Source organism: Neomonachus schauinslandi, chromosome 7 (assembly GCF_002201575.2).
Source record: "Neomonachus schauinslandi chromosome 7, ASM220157v2, whole genome shotgun sequence".
Classification (NCBI taxonomy): domain Eukaryota; kingdom Metazoa; phylum Chordata; class Mammalia; order Carnivora; family Phocidae; genus Neomonachus; species Neomonachus schauinslandi.
The window spans coordinates 47,390,978-47,412,347 of NC_058409.1; the positions used below are offsets into that span (position 1 = coordinate 47,390,978).

The window sequence follows — 21,370 nt, forward strand, 5'->3', positions numbered from 1 at the left end:
AAAAAAAAAATATTACAGCTCTTGGGTAATATTTTTTATGTAGACGATTTCATGATACTTCAAGGACGTAAAAAAGGCCAAAGAAATGAGATATTTAGCTCAGTTTTTTAAAATGAAGTGGGTTGCTAATGAAAACTGTGGAATGTCCTTCCCCTGTCCTTCCTCTAAATGTGGGATGTTTTATTTTAAAAGATGTGTTTTGATAAGAATAATACACCGTGGGGGCGCCTGGATGGCTTGGGTGGTTAAGTGTCTGCCTGTGGCTCAGGTCGTGGTCCCAGGGTCCTGGGATCGAGCCCCGCATCGGGCTCTGTGCTCAGTGGGGAGCCTGCTTCTTCCTTTCCCTCTGCCCGCCACTCCCCATGCTTGTGCTCCTGCTCACTCTCTGTCAAATGAATAAATCTTCAAAAAAAAAAAAAAAAAGGAAAAAGAAGAATACACTGCATCCAAGTGGGATCCACTCCAGATATCCAAAGCTCCTTCAGTATTTGGGAAAATTAATCTGTGTAGTTCACATTAATAGGCATATAACTAATTCCATTTTTTGGTGTTTACGTAAGAGAAATGAAATATATGTTTATAGAGTGATTTTTTTTTTTTTAAGCAGATGTTGATAGTACCTTTTTCATAATAATCCAAACTCACTGCCTTTTTTGCCATTTTTTCTTCCATGTCTCCCACTTCTGGGCCCTGAGTACCACATCTGCCCTGGGACCCCTGCTGCTACCCCCCATACACATTTGTTAAAGTTTTAAGTCAGTTTAGCAAAAGAGTACTGTTTTAATCTATTAGAGTTATTTTAGTGTATCCTATAGAATTATCACTTGAGGCAAATTATTTGTTATTTAAAGGACTGATAAGAATTAGAATATGATTCAGCAACAAATATTTTGTATGTAAATGAATAAGAGAAAAGAAGAAGGAACAAAATTAGTGTAAAAAATATGGATGTTATTGGTAGTAAGTCAAATTTAGTAAATGTTTGCTATTCAAAGGTACAATATACTAAATAGTTACATGTGCTTAGGACAGAAAATTGCATCAACCTAAACAAAATCTTCGAGCAGTAATAGAAGACACACAGATACTATTAAGTAATTCATTGTGTACATACCCTAAAATGTGTAATTGGAAGTGTTAAATTTCTAGGTAAAAGAGATGCTCTGTAGATCAGTACTTACAATTTTACGACTTCTAACAAGGTTTTTAAGTTTTTTTTACCATTAATAAGAAAATAATTCTGTCCCTCATTCCCTCCAAAAGCAACATCTCTCATGTTCCTGTTACCATTATTTTATTAAAAAGTGGCTTTTCACTGAAAAAGAATGAATACTATAAAGCCACTAAATTTTATTTTATTTTATTTTTTTTAAAGATTTTATTTATTTGAGAGAGAGAAAGCAACAGATAGAGAATGAGCAGGGGGAGGGCAGAGGGAGAAGCAGACTCCACTGAGCAGGGAGCCCAAACGCTGAGCTTGATCCCAGGACTCTGGGATCATGACCTGAGAAAGGCAGACGCTTAACCATCAGAGCCACCCAGGTGCCCCTAAAGCCACTAAATTTTAAAACTTAGATGAAATGAAAAATAAATTTCCAAAATCAACTGAAGAAGCAGAAAACTTGAAAAGACCGGTCAATACAATATTAAATTGGATAGTCAGAAAAACCACCAAGCCTACTTTTAAGAGCAAGTTTGACTAAACCTTCATGGAATTGGGGTTATCCCTAATTTATAAAAACTATTCTGTAGATTAGAGTATGGGGGAAAGTACACAACTCTGTAAGGGTAAAATACACTTTGATAATGAAACTAGATAAAGACTATTTAAATCACAATGTTGGGATCATGTGTTGGGATGACAGGAATTACTCTGCCATAGATCTCTTCCTCCATCAGGCTAGCCCAAGGCATCCCAGCCATGTTTCTCACAGAACAATAAGAGGACCCTGACAGCTAGTGGAAATTAGCCAGAGAGCTATTTAAACTCTCAATTTCATCTACTCGGCTGATGTTTCATTGGCCAAAGCAGAACACATGGCTGAGCCCAGAATTAGGGAAATTATACTTAATATTTTGATGGGAGTAGTTGAAAGATCACATTGTAGAAAGTGGTATAGGGAGTGAGTCCATTAATGCAACTACTCCATCTCACATACCTAGAAATGAACTTTATAGAAAACGTGCAGTACAATCTAAATGGAAGAAAAGTACAAAACTATGGAATAGATGAGTAGAAGGATCTAAAAGGAAAGACTGTCAGGAAACATAACCATGAAAGAATCTGGAATATGACAGAGGTGCCTCTACAAATCAGTGGAATAAAAAAACCCAAATATTTTGTTAGCACTGGAACAGTGGTTTTGTATGGGAAATATACTAAAATAAATTGCAAATTAATTAAGGATAACAATATGAAAAAGTTACAATTATCAGATAATGTAGAATATTTTTATGACTGTGATAGGAAAGAGATCTTATTCAAGATACAAAGAGCACAGTAGGGGCACTTGGATACCTCACTTGGTTAAGTGTCCGACTCTTGATTTTGGCTCAGTGTCATGAGATCGAGCCCTGTGTCGGGCTCTGCCTGGAGTGTGGAGCCTGGTTGGGATTCTCTCTCTCTCTCTCTGTAATAAATAAATAAATTTTTTAAAAAGCACAGTAGTAAAGGAATGAAATTTCTGTATGACTAAATAATACATGACAAACTGTGAGAAAAATTTGATATACTTGTATTTCTAAAGAATGCTTACAATCAATAATGAAAAGATAATCCAATAGATGTGCAATAAACAGGGAGTTCAAAGAAGAAGAAATAAAAATGATCAGTAAACACATGAAAATGTGTTGAGTATCACTAGAAAATATCAAAAATATCTAGCTTTAATTTAAATATACATTTATATTATTGCTGGTGAGGTTCAACCCCTTATATTGGCATGTAAAGACAATAGCAGATGTTGACAAGAATATGTATAAATAGGTATTGTGGTATGTGAAAATTGGTATTGTCACCCTGGAAAGGAGTTTGGAAGTATCTAGTGACATTGATAACTCTGTGCCATGTTCTGTTCAGCTAGTGAAAAAGAGAGGCAAAGGTTCTCCCCTCAGAGAGCATGTATTCTTAGTGGTAGGCTGGTAAACAAACTTCTAAAGATAGGTAAGTATATGTTAGCCTGCTTGACATTGTCCCATGTATTCTGTTATGTTGATATTTTTTCATTCTACTTTTTCCCTATGTTTCAGATTGGCTAATTTCTGTTGCCATGTCTTCTGGCTCACTGAAATGTTCTCCTACAGTGTCTAATCTTGTTCTCTCTCTCTCTTTTTTTTTTTAAGATTTAAAAAAAAAATTTTTTTAATTTTTAATTTTTATTTATTTTTATTTTTTTTAAAGATTTTATTTATTTATTTGAGCCAGAGAGAATGAGAGAGAGAGAGAGAGAGCACATGAGAGGGGGGAGGGTCAGAGGGAGAAGCAGGCTCCCCGCCGAGCAGGGAGCCCGATGCGGGACTCGATCCAGGGACTCCAGGATCATGACCTGAGCCGAAGGCAGTCGCTTAACCAACTGAGCCACCCAGGCGCCCCTTTAATTTTTTTTTTTTTTAAAGATTTTATTTATTTATTTGACAGAGAGAGGGAACACAAGCAGGGGGAATGGGAGAGGGAGAAGCAGGCTTCCCGCCGAGCAGGGAGCCCGATGCGGGGCTCGATCCCAGGACCCTGGGATCATGACCTGAGCCGAAGGCAGACGCTTAACGACTGAGCCACCCAGGCGCCCCTTTTTTTTAAGATTTTATTTGAGAGAGAGAGCATGCGCAGGGGGAGGGGCAGATAAAGAGGGCAAGCAGACTTCCCACTGAGCACGAAGCCCGATGTTGGGCTCAGTCTCAGGATCCTGAGATCATGATCTGAGCCGAAGTTGGACACTTAACCCACTGAGCCAGCTACTCAGGAACCCCAACCTTCTTTTAATCCTGTCCTGTATTTTTCATTCAGATACTATATTTTTTATTTGTGAAGTTTCCATTTATTTCTTAAATTTAACCTTTTCCTCTTCACCATTTTGTTCATTTTTTTCCCTTTAAGTACAGTAACTGTTTTAAAGTTCTTTTGTCTCTGAGTCTGTTTCTAGTAACTGAACAGTGGTAATGTTTTATAGTGGAATATTTCAAGCATTTACAAAAGTAGAATATAATAAATCTGGTGTACCTGTCAGCCAACTTCAGCATGTATCAGTATATTGAATACCTCCTAGTATACCTTCGTCTATACCTCCTAGTTTGCCATTCCTGATAGTTTCTGTCAAGATTTTATTTATTTATTTTAGAGAGCGAGAGCAAATGGGGTGGGGGAGGGCAGAGGGAAAGGGAGAGAGGGAGTCTCAAGTAGACAGTGCTGAGTGTGGACCCCCACGTGGTGCTCGATCTCACAACCCTGAGGTCATGACCTGAGCTGAAACCAAGAGCTGGACGCTTAACTGACTGAACCAACCAGGTGGCCCTTCACCTCTGATTATTTTAAAGCAAGTCACATCTTTTTCATACATAGAGATAAAACCACTCTACTGTCATACTTGAAAAAAAACAGCTAACGGTAATTCCTTAATATCATTCGATATCCGTCATTGTATGTATTTGCTAATTTGAAGATTTGCATGACCTCTGTAAATTCCAGCAAAAGTAAAAGTTCCTAAAACTGAAATTGAGAAAATGAGTTATCTTGACTGTTAGAGAAATTGAATTTGTAATAACAATGGTAATAAAACTTTCCCTTAAGGAATTATTGAGCCCAGATTTCTTTAATTGAAATTATTGTGAACTCACATACAGTTTTAACAAAAATTGCAGAGTAGTCCTGTGTACTTGTTACCTAGTTTCCCCAGTGGTAATATTTTGTAAAATTCTAGAACAAGAGAGATACTGACATTGATACAGTCCCCCAATCGTACTCTTGGGTCTCCTCTTACCTGGGTAGTTCCTCAATCTTCCTTTGTCTTTTTTGACCTTGATAGTTTTAAAGTTTACTGGCCAGTTGTATAGTACAATTTCCCTAAATGTGGATTTGTTTGATGTTTGCTTATGATTAACTTCATGTTACATGTTTTTGGCAAGAATACGACGATAATGGTATTGCATCCCTTCCTAGTGCATCTTAGATTTGGTGCCACATGGTGTTGCTAACAGGTGATGCTAACTTTGAAGCAATTTAAGATGGTGCCTTTGATATTTCTTTAATGGCTTTTTTCCTTTTGTAATTAGTATCTTTTTGGGAGAAACATTGAGAGTATATTGGTATCCTGTTTTTCATCATTATTTTACCCACTGATATTAGCATTTGCTGATGAGTTTGAACTGAACAGTTATTACTGTAGTATTTGCCAGTTGGTGATTTTGCATTATTAATTTTTGGTTACCTGAAATTCTGTGTTTGGCACTGTGGTAAACTTGCTTACCTAGAATGATACAGTAATGAAGTTGAAAGAGGTTTAAATGATCCTCTAATGTCAACTATGTTGAATATTTGTATCGTGTTAGTACAAGAAGGAGTCTTACAAACAGAATTTTAAAAATATTTTAAAAAGCTTTTAGCCTTCTTTTAGTCTGGGTTATAACATTGCTACTTGAAGTTTGTGGGTTATTGTTGACAAATTATTGTTACTATATTTTTGCTGAGATAGTTTGAGGAAATAAGAGTAAGTGCTTAGAAAGTTTACTGTAATTTGGCCTGTTCCAGCATTTATGTGGTATTTTACTGAAGTATTGGTCAGCAGCTGCCATCAGGCGTATCTGCTAGCATATCAAATGTAGATTTTCTACTACTTCTATCTTCAGCTTTGTTCTCAGCTTTGTCATTTTACATGTATGCTAGGGACCACCTTAATCTGCAGCCCAGATTAGTGTAATGTGTCGGGGCGCCTGGGTGGCTCAGATGGTTAAGCGTCTGCCTTCGGCTCAGGTCATGATCCCAGGGTCCTGGGATCGAGCCCCACATCGGGCTCCTGGCTCAGCGGGGAGCCTGTTTCTCCCTCTCCCTCTGCCTCTCTCCCTGCTCATGCTCACTCGCTCTCTCTCTCTCTCTCTCTCTCTCTCTGTATCTCTGTGTCTCAAATGAATAAATAAAATCTTTAAAAAAAAAATAAAAAAAGTAATGTGTCTTTTTATGTCAGAAAACCAGGAAGACTGCAAAATTTCTGTATTTTATATCCTTAACATCATCAGATAGAGAAGGCACTAATTTTCAGAAGAGCTAAGAGAAGGAAAGGGAGGTAAAACTAATATAATTGGCAGTTATAAGGAGGCACATGAACAAAAGATGAAAGAGAAAAGAGAGAAATTGTTGTAGAGTTCTGTTTGGTTGATGTTGTCAGTTTGTCTAGATCCTAGTTGGTAAATTTTGAATCTGCAGTAATTAATTTTGTTATTATTTTATCCTTTTTAATAGATCCTTTTAATTTGATTATTAATTATCTGTTCACTTTCTAGGAATACAGGAGTTTCCAGAAAATATAAAAAATTGTAAAGTTTTGACAGTCGTGGAGGCCAGTGTAAACCCTATTTCCAAGTAAGTTCCTACTTGAATTACAAGTTAATTTTGTGAATAAAACAGCTGTGTAATGAGTAATTGGTATCAGCTTTAAATCTATACAAAATTTGAGTTTTAGATTAAAATGAAACCTTTAAATCATTTTTCTAACCCCATATTTTACAAAGGTAAATTAGACATCGAAAGAGATAATGCGAGTGTTTTGCTCCAGGTCTCACAGATAGTTTGTGTCAGAAATGAGGCTAGAATCCAGGTTTCCTCCCTCAGTGATACTTTCACAATGTAAGAATATCTTCACTCGCAAATCAGCTGTGTAGCACACTAAAACTTTCAAAAATACTAAAAGAAACTGAAAGACCAGCAAGGTAAGAACAGCAAAAAAGAAAAACCATATGATTGGTTGCACCATATACCAGAGGTCACAGATGTTCTTTTATGTTGGTAATGGCTATAAATAGAACGCTTTCCTGACACCAAAACTGTTAAGTTTTGCAAAAATGGATTGGTGAAGCAAAAAATGAGTAGAGCATGGTTTAGTATAGCTATGTCGAAAACTGAAACCAGCTTTCACGTATTACAGTACTGTATTTAATGAGTATTTTCAAACATCGTTGCTTTATTTGCTGTGGTAGATGAAGGAATGGAATGTGGGAGAAACAAGATGAGTCAAAGACTGAGAGGTCTCACTGCAGCAGAACTTCGTACTTTTTAAAATCCAGGAAAAACATGTACTGATGATGTTTTATCTTTGCTAAAAATATTGCTTTAGCATCTAGTTCTAGATCTAGAATTTCTTTTGTAAACCAGAGGAAATAAAGGTAAAGCCTAACACATACAGGTTCTCAGATGGCCTTAAAATGTCCTTTAGCTTTTTGTATTATTTCTTCTCATTTGCTTATTATAAAATTATGCAATCTTTATTTGGTTATTTAAGGGCCAGATGTTGAAATTGAAAATAATTCTAAACTAGTGGTTCTCAAATGGGAATGATTTTGCCCCCACGGGTCATTTGGCAAATTCTGAAGACAGTTTTGGTTTTTAAAACCTGTAGTGATGGGTGGTGCTACTGGCTTCTAGTGGATAAAGGCCAGAGTTGCTGCTAAACACTACAGTGCAGAAGACAGCCTCCTCACTACAAAGAATTATCCAGCCCCAAAAGTCAGTACTGTCAAGGTTTGGAATTCCTTATCTAGTCCTTTGGATTGATGTTAGATAAAGCAAATTTCAAGAGTGCCTGCTGATGTCATAGTTATGTCCTAATAAGTACATTTCTGTGTGTTGTGGTTCATTCATATTCGACCTTTTTGTGCACATTTTATCTTCTTGAGACAAATACTCTCATTTCCTATTTACAAAGAGAAGAAGTTATAAACATTGAAACAGGTAAATTATTACAAAAAGGAAATCTCAGTTTGAGGGTCCCTCATTAAAGTAAAAAGGTGACTGTTACCAGTTAAGAACATGTGTTGGTTAGACAGATTCTTAGAAGAGATTCTATGAGACTGAAATGCTGTGTATTAATTTAACTTAAATTCTGATATATTTTATATAGGCTTCCTGATGGATTTTCGCAGCTTTTAAACCTAACCCAGTTATATCTAAATGATGCTTTCCTTGAGTTCTTGCCAGCTAATTTTGGCAGGTAAATTACAGTTTCTTTTAAAATCTTTTCTTGTTAGCTCTTACAAAGTTTACAAAACTACAAGTTGCTTTAGTAATACTATTAATTACACTTTCATAGGCTCTCCTTTTGCTCTTCTTTTGTAATTATTTCCAAGCCTTGTGGTTTTTATAGCTTTTTCAGAACTTGTTATTTTGTTTTTGAATTTATTTTCCCAAGTAAATAATAAGCAGTGAGTACTTAGAAGAAAAAGGTAATTTACAACTTGAATTGGTTTTTGAAGTATGCAAAAATAGTTTAAATGTGGGTAATTTCTATATATTAGAGACACAGAATGCTTTATTCTTAGCATTTATCACATTTGAAAATGATCTAATTATTGATTTATCGGTCTTCTCCACTAGAATCAAAATTCTGGAGAAAAGAAAGTGTGTTTCTGGGGACCACCCCATTGGCACACTCCCACCAATATCTGAACATAGAGTAATTCTTGTCACTGTAGTCTCTGAGTAATTTTTTTTTTTTAATGAAAAGATGAATCAGTGAATGAATGACTAATAGGTATCAAACTACTATTGTTTTAAAACTAATTAGTAGAGAAAGTGCTTTTCAATGACATGTTAATTTTGGTCATCTTTTTGTCTATAAATAAAGATAAATACTGTATGAGCTCACTTATATGTGGAATCTCAAAATAAAACAAAACCCGAGCTTCATAAATACAGAGAACAGATTGGTGATTGCCAGGGGTGAGAGTGGGCAATATGGGTAAAGGTGGTCAAAAAGTACAAATTTCCAGTTACAAAATAAATAAATTGTGAGGATGTGATGTATAGTATGCTGGCTGTAGTTAGCAATACTGTGTTGTATATTTGGGAGTTGCTAAGAAAGTAGACCCTAAAAGTTCTCATCATAAGAAAAAGAATTGTGGTAACTATGGTGATGGATGTTAACTACACTTATTATGGTGACCATTTCACAATATATACATATATACATTATGTTGGATATCTGAAACTAATAATGTTATAGGTCAGTTACATTTCAATTAAGAAAAAAAGAATTCTGGGCATTGTTGTAGTCCAGTGACTGTCCAGTGGGAGCCGCCTTATCATGTTTCATATATTTATATACATACATATATATATGTTTGTGTATATGTGTAATAATGCATATACATTATATATATAAAAAGGTAGTGTAGGGGCGCCTGGGGGGCTCAGTCGTTAAGCATCTGCCTTCGGCTCATGATCCCAGGGTCCTGGGGTCGAGCCCCGCGTCGGGCTCTCTGCTCAGTAGCAAGCCTGCTTCTCCCTTTCCCACTCCCCCTGCTTGTGTTCCCTCTCTCTCTGTCTCTCTCTCTGTCAAATAAAAAAAAAAAAGTTAGTGTACTTGTCAGATTTCTGTATCTGGTATTTGGACCACTTTTTTAATGGAAATATATTTGGCATATAAACATTGTGTAAGTTTAAGGTATACAGCATGTTGACTTGATACATTTATATATTGGAATATGATTGACACTGTGGCATTAGTTAGCAACTCTAGACCACCTAATCTTCTCATTTTCCCTTAATTTTATTGGGATGTGCATCACTGAAGAGCCAGAGGATTTCTCCTTTATTATGTCCCCTTAGGTTCTCTTGTTCTTTTTTCTTTTCTTTTTTTTTTTTTTTAAAGGTTTTTTTATTTATTCATTCGAGACACAGAGATACAGAGAGAGAGAGAGAATATGAGCAGGGGGAGAAGCAGAGGGAGGGGGAGAAGCAGGTCCCCCGCTGAGCAGAGAGCCCTATGCGGGGTTTGATCCCAGGACCCTGGGATCATGACCTGAGCTGAAGGCAGACGCTTAACCATCTGAGCCACCCAGGCGCCCCATCTCTTGTTCTTTTTTCTCTCGGAGCTGGACTCTGAAGTTGAATTATTGTTCTGTAATCTACTAATGGCTAATAATTTGGGGAGGCATGTTTGCATGAAATGCTGTGGGATTGATATTTGGGGCAATAAATTTGTGCTTTAAATGTGTTTAGAAGTGTTTAACTTTTCCCCCCCCAACTAATTCTGAGGAGCAGGAGGAGTCTTTTCTTACTTTGTAATTACAGAATAAATATTGGCTGCTTTAAAACTTTAGAGCATGACATCACTTTGATAATTAAATTCATTGTCTTTGTCATAGATGCTTGATTTGTTACTTTGTTTTGCAGATTAACTAAACTCCAGATATTAGAACTTAGAGAAAACCAGTTGAAAATGTTGCCAAAGTAAGTAAAGGTGCTATTCTTGCTAAAATAAGAATTTTTAATTCTTTTGAAGATTTTATTTTTAAGTGATCTGTACACCCATTGTGGGGCTCGAACTTAAAATTCCCGAGGTCAAGAGTCACAGATGCTACTGACTGAGCCAGCCAGGCACCCCAAGAAATTTTAATTAAGTCCTTAGAGAAATGTTAACTTTGTAATATCTAAAATATGAGTGAAAATTATTTTTTAAAGACTGACATTTGTGGTCATATTTTAATTAGTGGTATTGAATATAAAACTTTCACATCTGTTGTTATTTTATAGTGGTTTCATAGCTTTCTGAAACCTGGTCTTGCGTGACAAATATCAAAATATGTCTGTAAAGCCCACTAGTCCCATATAAAGGTCCCAGTTCATATGCTAGAGCTCTTATATAGTATTCATTAGTGAGATCTGTAGCGTCTTTATGTGAAGTCTGATAACTGTAATTATAAGAATTTGTCCGGTTTTATAGTCTGTTGTAAATTAGAAGTGGGGTAGAGTGCCCCCTGCTGGTAAGCTAACATGAAGAAGAGATGGCAATCCAAGAGCAAATAAGATAAAACTAAAACAGATCTACACACTCAAAATGCACTGTAGTCTGTGTCCATTTATTGAAAAAATACATTAAAACTTCCTGAATTCATTGCTACATTTTTACAGTGTAGGCATTGGCAAACTACCATCTTGTTAAATCTGGCCCACTGTTTTTGTGTAAATAAAGTTTCATTGGAAACACATTCATTTACATATTTTCTATGGCTCCTTTTGCTCTGTAGTGCTAGAGTCAAGTAGTTGTGACAAAGACTGTATGCAAAGCCTAAATTATTTATTCTCTGATCCTTTACAGAAAACGTTGCTGATTTCTGTTGTGATTGATTTGTCAAGAGTTAATTATTACCTTTTAAGGGAGATATCTCCAGTTTCCCAGGAGTTAGTTTTGCTTACTCAACTTCTGTGGTATCTTATTTGTATCTGTTATGAAATTTACCATGTTAGCCTTATTTTTTTATACATTTTACTCCCGTTTTTACATGTACCTGTAACCTTCCCCATGAATGTAAGTCTTTGAGGACAAAGAGCATATCTAATTTTGATTCCCAGAAGACATTATCTATTAGCAGATAATTGTTCAGTGCAGAAATGATTGGTGTTTATAGGGATGGCTGTGAGTGTAAATTAAAATGGGAATTATGATCCATATTAAATTCAAAAAGGTTTAAATATTTTATAGATGTGGTACTGGCATTGATGACTCCTTAGTTCAAACTGACTGCTTTCTAAGAGATTTGAATAAGATGTAAATTGCTTACTGAAATAGCTAAGGCTATAATTAATACGGTGTATCTGATAGCATAATTTTAACTCATTATTTTATCTCCTTATTTAACTTTAAATTGGGCTCTGTCTGATGTATTTTCAAATATAATTCTTTACTGCTCTCTTTTTAAGACTTGTAATTAAAACTTTTGAGACCTCACAAACTCTAAAGAGGCAGTAGTTTTAAATGTTACGAAAGTCATGTGTATTTAGGTTATGTGAGTAAACCTTTTTATAATCAAAGATGTGAGCACTGGGAAAGCTGTTTTAGATATGTAGCTAAGTGAAATTTAATACCATCTAAGTACTAGAGGGTACAGCGCCAAGCATACAAAAGATGTGTTTTTTTTCCTCTGTGACATAAGAAGAGATGATAAAAAGGAGTTAAATACAAAGAGATTTTAGAGGTAAACAGGAAGAAATTTGAGGGATATATTGTTTGTAGATTCTCCTTGAAGTAGGAAGCTGGATCTTAAATGAAAAGACTTGAAAATGAAAACATGAAATTTTATCTTAGACTTTTGAGGTATCTTAGTAGGACTAAAGTTGCCAGTATAAACTAATGCAAGTTGAGATGGAGACATTTTGAAGATTTTACACTACATTTCTCTTTTTGTTACATACACATGTCATTCACTTTTTCCTGCATTAGTTTTAAAACTTCACTTGTTACAGTGTTTAACTGCTCCGTGTGGATTTTTTATGATATTGAATTAAGAAAAATAAGATTATGTTTTCTTTTAGTGTTTGCCTCCCTTCTCACACACCTCTCTACTTTTCTCAAATGTTTACCTGAGATAGTATTATGGACATAGTTTAATATCATAGCGTCTCATCTTTCTTCAGAAATACCCTGGAAACACCTTTTGCTTTGTTATTAAGCAAACTACAACTGACCTAGAGATTTTCTGGACAAAGACAGATATGAGTAAGGGAAACAGAATTATAGTACTTCATAGTACCTGAGACAAGGCCCTTAATAAGTCTAAGTTAAATAAAGCAGCTTTGAAAAAAATTGGTGTTATGAAATAAGTTAAAGGAATGTTGATAGAATGGCATACTTAAAATGGAAGGGTCGGGAAAAATTAGCTTCCTCTAATGTTAGTTCAGTAACATAGTGGCATTACAATTATGTGTGTTCTTTTATTTGTTTATTTATTTTTAAAAGATTTTTATTTATTTGAGAGAGAGAGAGCTTGCACACAAGCACGGGGTAGGGGCATAGCAGGAGGGTGAAGCAGACTCCCTGCTGAGCTGGGAGCTCAACATGGGGCCCGTGGGGCTCAGGGCTGATCAATCCACCGCTGGACCCTGGGATCATGACCTGAGCCCAAAGCAGTTGCTTAACTAACTGAGCCACCCAGGCGCCCCCAATTATGTGTGTTCCTATGTTTGTTAGTTTTTTTCCCTGAAAAGCCAGAGAAATGTTTTAAGTGAGTTTTATTTTACTTTTTCTAATTTGTTAGATTTCCAGAGAAGATAGAAATAGTCTGTGTTCTTGTGTCGTAATTTAAGGAGGCTGTTGGTTTTTAATGATGTTAATTTTTAAGTCATCAGCATATTAATATGTACTGATAATATGATAACTGTATTTTGCTTTCATTTTAACATATCCTTAAAAATTATAGCACAAAGTTCTATGTCTGGGTAGCTGGTAGTACCTCAGTCTATCAAATACTAGGGGTTTCTCTAAAAATAGCAATGTAAGAGTGTAAATATGTGTTTGAATTAATTAGTTTAGGTTTTTAAAATGCCATATTGAAGGAGAGATAAAAGCACAATTTAGTTTATTTCATTATTAAGTGAGTTTTTGTACAATTTTCAAGTCCCTGTAGTTGCAGAGAAATATTGGTAGTAAGTTGGAAGTTAAAAATGATTTTATCGGGCGCCTGGGTGGCTCAGTTGGTTAAGTGACTGCCTTCGGCTCAGGTCATGATCCTGGAGTCCCGGGATCGAGTCCCACATCGGGCTTCCTGCTCAGCAGGGAGTCTGCTTCTCTCTCTGACCGTCCCCCCTCTCATGAGCTCGCTCTCTCTCAGATAAATAAATAAAATCTTTAAAAAAAAAAAAAAGATTTAAAACTTTATTTTGAGTTGTCTTGAAATTAATTTGGAAATGTGATAAGAAATATTGTGTTTACTGTTCTTAGAATTTTGAGTATTAATTTTCAGAATTAAGCTATCTTAAAGTTTTACAAATATATGACCAGTCTTGAAAAACGGTAATAATTACTATGTAGCTGCCAAACAGTCTAATTCATTAGTTGATTAATATTATATGAAAATTTATTTTGTGAAAAAAGTGAAAACCAGTTACTCGTATTCTGGTCTATGTGTTTCAATTTACTGTGACTACGTATGAATAGAAATGAAGACCTGATGAGAAGCCAAATTAGAGAATAATTCATAACTTATTTTATTTAGAAATTAAAGAATACTTTCCTGAGAAGTTATATTTTGTCAATATGGTGAAACCTGTACATTAGATATTACATAAGAATGTTTAACACTATTACTTTTGAAAGCTTCCATTTAATTGATATTTTTGTATACTCAATTCTTCATTAATCCCTTGTGCATAGAACCATGAATAGACTGACCCAACTGGAAAGATTGGATTTGGGAAGTAATGAATTCACAGAAGTGGTAAGTTCATACCAGTCTCTATCCAGAGGTCTTAAATTTGATTGAGAACATGTGAAAATTAATGTATTTATTTCTTAGCATTTTAAAATATAGAATAGGTTAAAGATATATGTATTTTTTTAAGAAAAAAGATATAAAAGTTACTAATGGAAAATTAAGCAGACAGAAATATCTGACAGTAGTGAGAATAAAATGTAAAATAAATGAGAAACCCATGGAAAAGGGTAACTAAAAGTTTTAGGCACAGTAAGTAGACAGTTTGAGAGATTATAAGGGAAAAATAAAGTTTCATCAGCCTAGAAGGAATAATAAAAAGTACTTCTGAGTCAAAAGTAGCTCCCTGAGGGTATTGCTCAGGAATTGATTCAATGATAAAATATTTTTCTACAATTTTACTTAATAGCTAAAAGGAAAACATTGAGTGAAACAACTGTTATTTTTCAGTTGGTAATAAGACCTCTGAATTGTTTTTGTTTTGTATGCAAAATGTGCTATGGTAAAGAATCAAAAAGGAAAGGACTATGTAAGTAGATTTTTGTCTTTAGTGAGTTCTCCAAAAGAACTCAGAAAATAAGCTAGATATTTTTTCTGAAGAGGAATTCATTGGCCTGAATATCATCATCATTAAATTTTTTTACATTATAAGTTTGGTTTTTAAAATTATGGTAGATTTCAAATGATAGTCTTTTTTTAAAAGATTATTTGAGAGAGAAAGAGAGAGCTAGCTCGTGGGGTGGGAGGGCTTGGGGGATCAGAGGGAGAGGAAGAGAGAATCTCAAGGAGACTCCGTGCTCAATGCAGAGCTGGAGGCAGGGCTAGATCCCACAACCGTGAGATCACTACCTGAGCCAAAACCAAGAGTCTGACGCTTTAACTGACTGCACCACCCAGGTGCCCCTAGTCTTTTTTTTTTTTTTTTAATTCTAGTATAATTAACATACAGTGTTTATATTAGTTTCGGGTATACAATATAATGATTTCAACAACTTACACATTATTCGGTGCTCATCAAGAGCACTCTTAATCTCCTTTACCTTTTACACCCATCCCCCCACCCACCTCCCCTCTGGTAACCATCAGTTTGTTCTCTGTAGTCGAGAATCTGATTCTTGGTTTGTCTCTTTTTTTTTCTTTGTTCATTTACTTTGTTTCTTGAATCCCACATATGAGTGAAATCATGTGGTATTTCTTTTTCTCTGACAGACTTACTTTGCTTATTAGCATTATGCTTTCTAGAGCCATTCATGTTGCAAATAGCAAGAAGTCATTCTTTTTTATGGCTGAGTAGTACTGCACACACACACATCTCACATCTTTTTTTTTTTAAGATTTTATTTATTTATATAGAGAGAGAGAGAGCACAAGCAGGGGGAGGGGCAGAGGGAGCTGGAGAAGCAGACTCCCCTGCTGAGCAGGGAGCCAGATGCAGGGCTCAATCCCAGAACTCTGAGATCATGACCTGAGCCAAAGGCAGACACTTAACTGACTGAGCCACACAGGCGCCCATACCACATCTTTATCCATTCATTTATCAGTGGACCCAGGGCTGCTTCCATGTAAATAATGCTGCCACAAACGGGTGTGTATCTTTTCAAATTAGTGTTTTCACATTCTCTGGATATTACTCAGGAGTGGAATTGCTGCATATTTTTAATTTTTTAAGGAACCTCCATACTGTTTTCCACAGTGACTGCACCAATTTGCATTCCCACCAGCAGTGCAGGAGGGTTCCTTTTTCTACACACCCTTGCCAACACTGGTTTCTTGTGTTGTTGATTTTAGCCATTTTGACAGGTGTGAGGTGATATCTCATTGTGGTTTTGATTTGCATTGCCCTGATGATGAGTGATGTTGAGCATCTTTTTATGTGTCTGCTGTCAAATGATAATCTTAGGAACAAGAATTTCTCAGTATTGTCAGCTTCATGATTGCCCTGTGGGTGTTATATTATACATTTGCTCATCAAATAGACAGTGAACTTTACAGTTGAAGTCAGTGGAAGAGCATGGTGGTTTTGTATACCTTATTTTTTTTCTAAAATACACTTTCATATTCTTTACTATATATATATATATATTTAAAGATTTTATTTATTTATTTGACAGAGAGAGACACAGTGAGAGAGGGAACACAAGCAGGGGGAGTGGGAGGAGGAGAAGCAGGCTTCCCGCTGAGCAGGGTGCCCGATGCAGGGCTCCATCCCAGAACCCTGGGATCATGACCCAAGCCGAAGGCAGACGCTTAACGACTGAGCCACCCAGGCGCCCCTTCTTTACTATATTTTAATTGAAGATGGTTTATGATGGGTTTTGTTGTGTGTTGTGGAAGTTTTTAACCTCTTGTGAAAAAATACATACACTGTTCTTCCTAAATTGTTGAACTATTGTACTCTTAAGGTATTTAAAAGTATTAATCTACATCCATATTAACTGTTTGAAAAATCTTAATTATTGTTCGATGAATCAGTAACATTCAGAATCATTAATTTTTGTACCATTTCGGTCTGCAGCATTATACATTTTTTAAAAACTCACCCTTAAAATGATAACACAAACAGCACAAAAAGGTATTTCTTTCTTTTTCTTTTTTTTTTTTTAAAGATTTTGTTTATTTATTTGAGAGAGAGAATGAGATAGAGAGAGAGAGCATGAGAAGGGGGAGGGTCAGAGGGAGAAGCAGACTCCCCGCCGAGCAGGGAGCCCGATGCGGGACTCGATCCCAGGACTCCGGGATCATGACCTGAGCCGAAGGCAGTCGCTTAACCGACTGAGCCACCCAGGCGCCCAAAAAGGTATTTCTTTTAATCCAAGATACACCTTACCTATATTTATATGTTAGCAGTAAATCTGAATGACATGACTTTTATGTATTACTTGTGTGATGATGTTGATTAGGTATGATGGTACTCTATGACATCACTGTGTCAGTGACTACACAGAGCTTTGTGTGGTGACAGAAATACCTTTGAAGGATGCATTCAATAAAGCCTGCAAGGGCAAATGCCCAAGATCAAATTTTGTCTCAATACCAAGGTCCACTGCAACCCTCTGATTAATTTTTTGATTATCAAAACCATACTAAAAACTATTTCATTAAGTAATTGCTAAGAGTTTAAAATAACAGAATGTGCATATCATATGATTATGCCTTGATTTATTTACCTTTCCCTTATTATTGGACAGTTAAATTGTTTTCATTTTTCTCCCTCTTAGTCATCGGAGTATCTTTGTTCTTTTCATAAAAGGCTAAATCTTTTTTTTTTTTAATAGATTTTATTTTTTAGAGCAGTTTTAGGTTCACAGCAAATTTTAGCTGAGGGTAGGTACAGAGATTTTCCATATACACCCTTCCCACACATACATAACTTCCCCCATTATCAACACCCCCCACCAGAGTGGTACATTGATTACACTTGATGAACCTACATTAACACAACATAATTACCTGAGGTCCATAGTTCACATTAGGTTTTACTTCCAGTGTTGTACATTCTGTGGGTTTGGACAAATGTGTAATGATATGTACCACCATTATATTATCATATAGAATAGTTAATTGATAATAAGTAGTTAACAATGATTCGTTTTCTTAATTCTTAATTGGTTCTTTTTTCCCCATTTTATTTTATTTACAATTTAAATTTAAATAACATATAGTGTATTATTAGTTTCAGAGGTAGAGTTCACTGATTCATCAGTCTCATATAATACCTAGTGCTCATTACATCACATGCCCTCCTTAATGTCCATCACCCAGTTACCCCATCCCCTCACCCCCCCCCCACCGCCCAGCAACCCTAGTTTGTTTCCTATTATTAAGAGTCTCTTATGGTTTGCCTCACTCTCTGATTTCATCTTTTATTTTTCCCTCCCTTCCCCTATGATCCTCTCTTTTGTTTCTTAAATTCCACATATGAGTGAGATCATATGATAATTGTCTTTCTCTGATTGACTTTTTTTCGCTTAGCATAATACCCTCTAGTTCCATCCATGTCGTTGCAAATGGCAAGATTTCATTTTTTGATGGCTGAGTAGTATTCCATTGTGTGTGTGTGTGTGTGTGTGTGTGTACCACATCTTTATCCATTCATCTATTGATGTGCATCTGGGCTCTTTCCATAGTTTGGCTTTTATGGACGTTGGCTGCTATAAACATTGGGATGCAGATGCCCCTTTGAATCACTACATTTGTATCTTTGGGGTAGATAACCTAGTAGTGCAATTGCTGGGTTGTGGGGAAGAGGTGAAATCTTTTTACAGATAATGATTGAGAGTATCTTTTTGTACTCTTGAAAGCAATGGGACCTATTTTTATTTCTTTATTAGTTTTATAAATACTTGAGCCTGTTGTGTAATCAAAAGCTTAAATGAGTTTTATGCAATCTACTCTTCTGGGATGCTTATCTTTGAGTTCTCTTTTAGTAGAACCACTACTATTATAGTAGTAACTATAATAAAGTGAAAAGTCTAGAATCTTGGCTCTGCTCCATGCCACGCGCCCGCACCCCCAAGTTATTTATTACATGTTTTAAACCAGAAGTTACCATCACAAGTTCCTTGGAGTTTCTTTTTTTTTTTTTTTTTAAAGATTTTATTTATTTATTTGAGAGAGAGAGAATGAGAGACAGAGAGCACGAGAGGGAAGAGGGTCAGAGGGAGAAGCAGACCCCCTGCTGAGCAGGGAGCCCGATGTGGGACTCGATCCCGGGACTCCAGGATCATGACCTGAGCCGAAGGCAGTCGCTTAACCAACTGAGCCACCCAGGCGCCCCCTTGGAGCTTCTTTTGACAAATAAAAACATTCAAGGAAATTATTGAATCCCCATACCCCTTTCTTATCCAAACAGCCTGAAGTACTTGAGCAACTAAGTGGATTGAAAGAATTTTGGATGGATGGTAATCGACTGACTTTTATTCCAGGGGTATGTATATCAAACTCTAAATGGCTTCTCTTATCACAGTCTATTCTTTGCAGTTTTATGAATTACACATTTTCAGATTACTTTTTTAAAAAAGATGGTTATTTGTTAATATATTAGATAGAAGCAAATAGCATTTTTTTTACTATCAATATATTCTTGACTAAAATAGAAAATTACCATAGTAAACTTTGTAAAATAGACTCTTTGTATTAATTAATTAATTAATTAATTAATTATTTAAGATTTTATTTATTTATTTGACAGAGTGAGAGAGAGACAGCAAGAGAGGGAACACAAGCAGGGGGAGTGGAAGAGGGAGAAGCAGGCTTCCCGCTGAGCAGGGAGCCCGATGTGGGGCTCGATCCCAGGACCCCAGGATCATGACCTGAGCCGGAGGCAGACACCCAACGACTGAGCCACCCAGGCACCCCTACACTCATTTTAATTTCCTGGACCTGGAGTGTGTCCTTCACAGTGGTTGCAATTGAGTTTATATCCTAACTCATTTTGTCCGGAGAACTGTTAAAGTGGGATATTTCCCATGTAGTTTCTGTCTTACCAACTGACATTTATTTATTCCCATACCCAAAGAACCTAAGAATCCCTTTATGTCCTATCGCCCTAGTCAATGGTGACAGCTGAGTTCCCAACGAAAAGTATATGTCCATTGTCACTCTCCTAGGTTCTTAGCAGGAGCTCTTAGCTTTATTACTGAATACATTACTTATGGCATTTAAAAAAAATTGAATCTTTTCTCTCATATAAACATTTAATTGTGAATTATAACTTGGTATTGAGTGTATTACCTAAACTAGCCATAAATTCACTTAATATAGTCATGAGATTTCCTCTTTTTACTTACAGTTTATTGGTAGTTTGAAACAGCTCACATACTTGGATGTTTCCAAAAATAATATTGAAATGATTGAAGAAGGAATTTCAGCTTGTGAAAACCTTCAAGACCTCCTGTTATCAAGCAATTCACTTCAACAACTGCCTGAGACTATTGGTTTGTATTGCTTTCTAATTCATGTAATTTTTACTAATGTAAAATCTCAGAAATTACATTTTTGCCATTGTTTCACTCAAAGCTTTCAGATACCAAATTTTATTTGTTTTGAGCTAGTTTTATTGTACTGCCAGTCACAAATCTTATTTGAGTTTTTTCCTCGTGTGATCAGTTACACATTTTACTTCTTGGTTGACATTACTATATTTTTCTTTAAAGAAATGTCATTTTTATCACTATAATAAAATTTAAACTCTTTAAAAAGAGGTTAATTTATCCAAACTTTAACTCCTGTTCATAGCCCTTATCTAGTAACTTTTTTTCAGTCTCCATTTTAGACTCACAGATGAGAAAACAAACCACTTTAGTAAATCCCAGGAGAGTCTATATTTGTAGTTGCTTTTAGTCTGATGATAGTTCAAGGAAATTGAATTATTTTGATTCAAGAACCAAAAACATAGATCTTGCCATCTTCATGATGTTTAAACATAAAAACCAAAAAATATTTTTATATACTTAATTGAGTTACATAGCTGTTTTAGCTCAGGTTACATTTTGCAAATTCTATAATTTATTCAACACTTGTAATTTAATTTAATTTTATTTTTAAGAAGACTTTATTTATTTATTTGACAGAGAGAGACACAGTGAGAGAGGGAACACAAGCAGGGGGAGTGGGAGAAGGAGAAGCAGGCTTCCTGCAGCGCAGGGAGCGCGATGTGGGGCTCGATCCCAGGACCCTGGGATCATGACCTGAGCCGAAGGTAGACGCTTAACGACTAAGCCACCCAGGCGCCCCTCAACACTTTTTAATTTTAAATTAAACTCTGTTTTTATTGTTTTAGTGTTTAGAATACACAGAATAGTTTGCCATATACCTATGAATTTTATACACCTACCATTCCTTTTTGTTTGTGCTCACTTGTGCCATGGCATTGTTTTAAGGAGCAGGACTACATCTATGAACAAAGCAGGCAGAAGTCCCTACTTTTATGAAGCTTGCATTTTTAACAGGAGTAAAGTAG

General features: G+C 35.8%; 1 protein-coding gene across 4 annotated transcripts in view; it reads left to right on the forward strand.

The window, feature by feature from the left end:
* The window catches only part of ERBIN (erbb2 interacting protein), a 126,862-nt gene that overhangs the window by 59,764 nt on the left and 45,728 nt on the right, over window positions 1–21,370 (forward strand). For all 4 annotated transcript variants that reach the window (XM_021701975.2, XM_021701977.2, XM_021701978.2 and 1 more), the window contains exons 5-10: window positions 6,490–6,568; window positions 8,103–8,192; window positions 10,376–10,432; window positions 14,352–14,415; window positions 19,262–19,336; window positions 20,201–20,345. In XM_021701975.2, coding sequence (XP_021557650.1) covers window positions 6,490–6,568; window positions 8,103–8,192; window positions 10,376–10,432; window positions 14,352–14,415; window positions 19,262–19,336; window positions 20,201–20,345 — 510 coding nt within the window. The remainder of the gene's footprint in view (window positions 1–6,489; window positions 6,569–8,102; window positions 8,193–10,375; window positions 10,433–14,351; window positions 14,416–19,261; window positions 19,337–20,200; window positions 20,346–21,370) is intronic.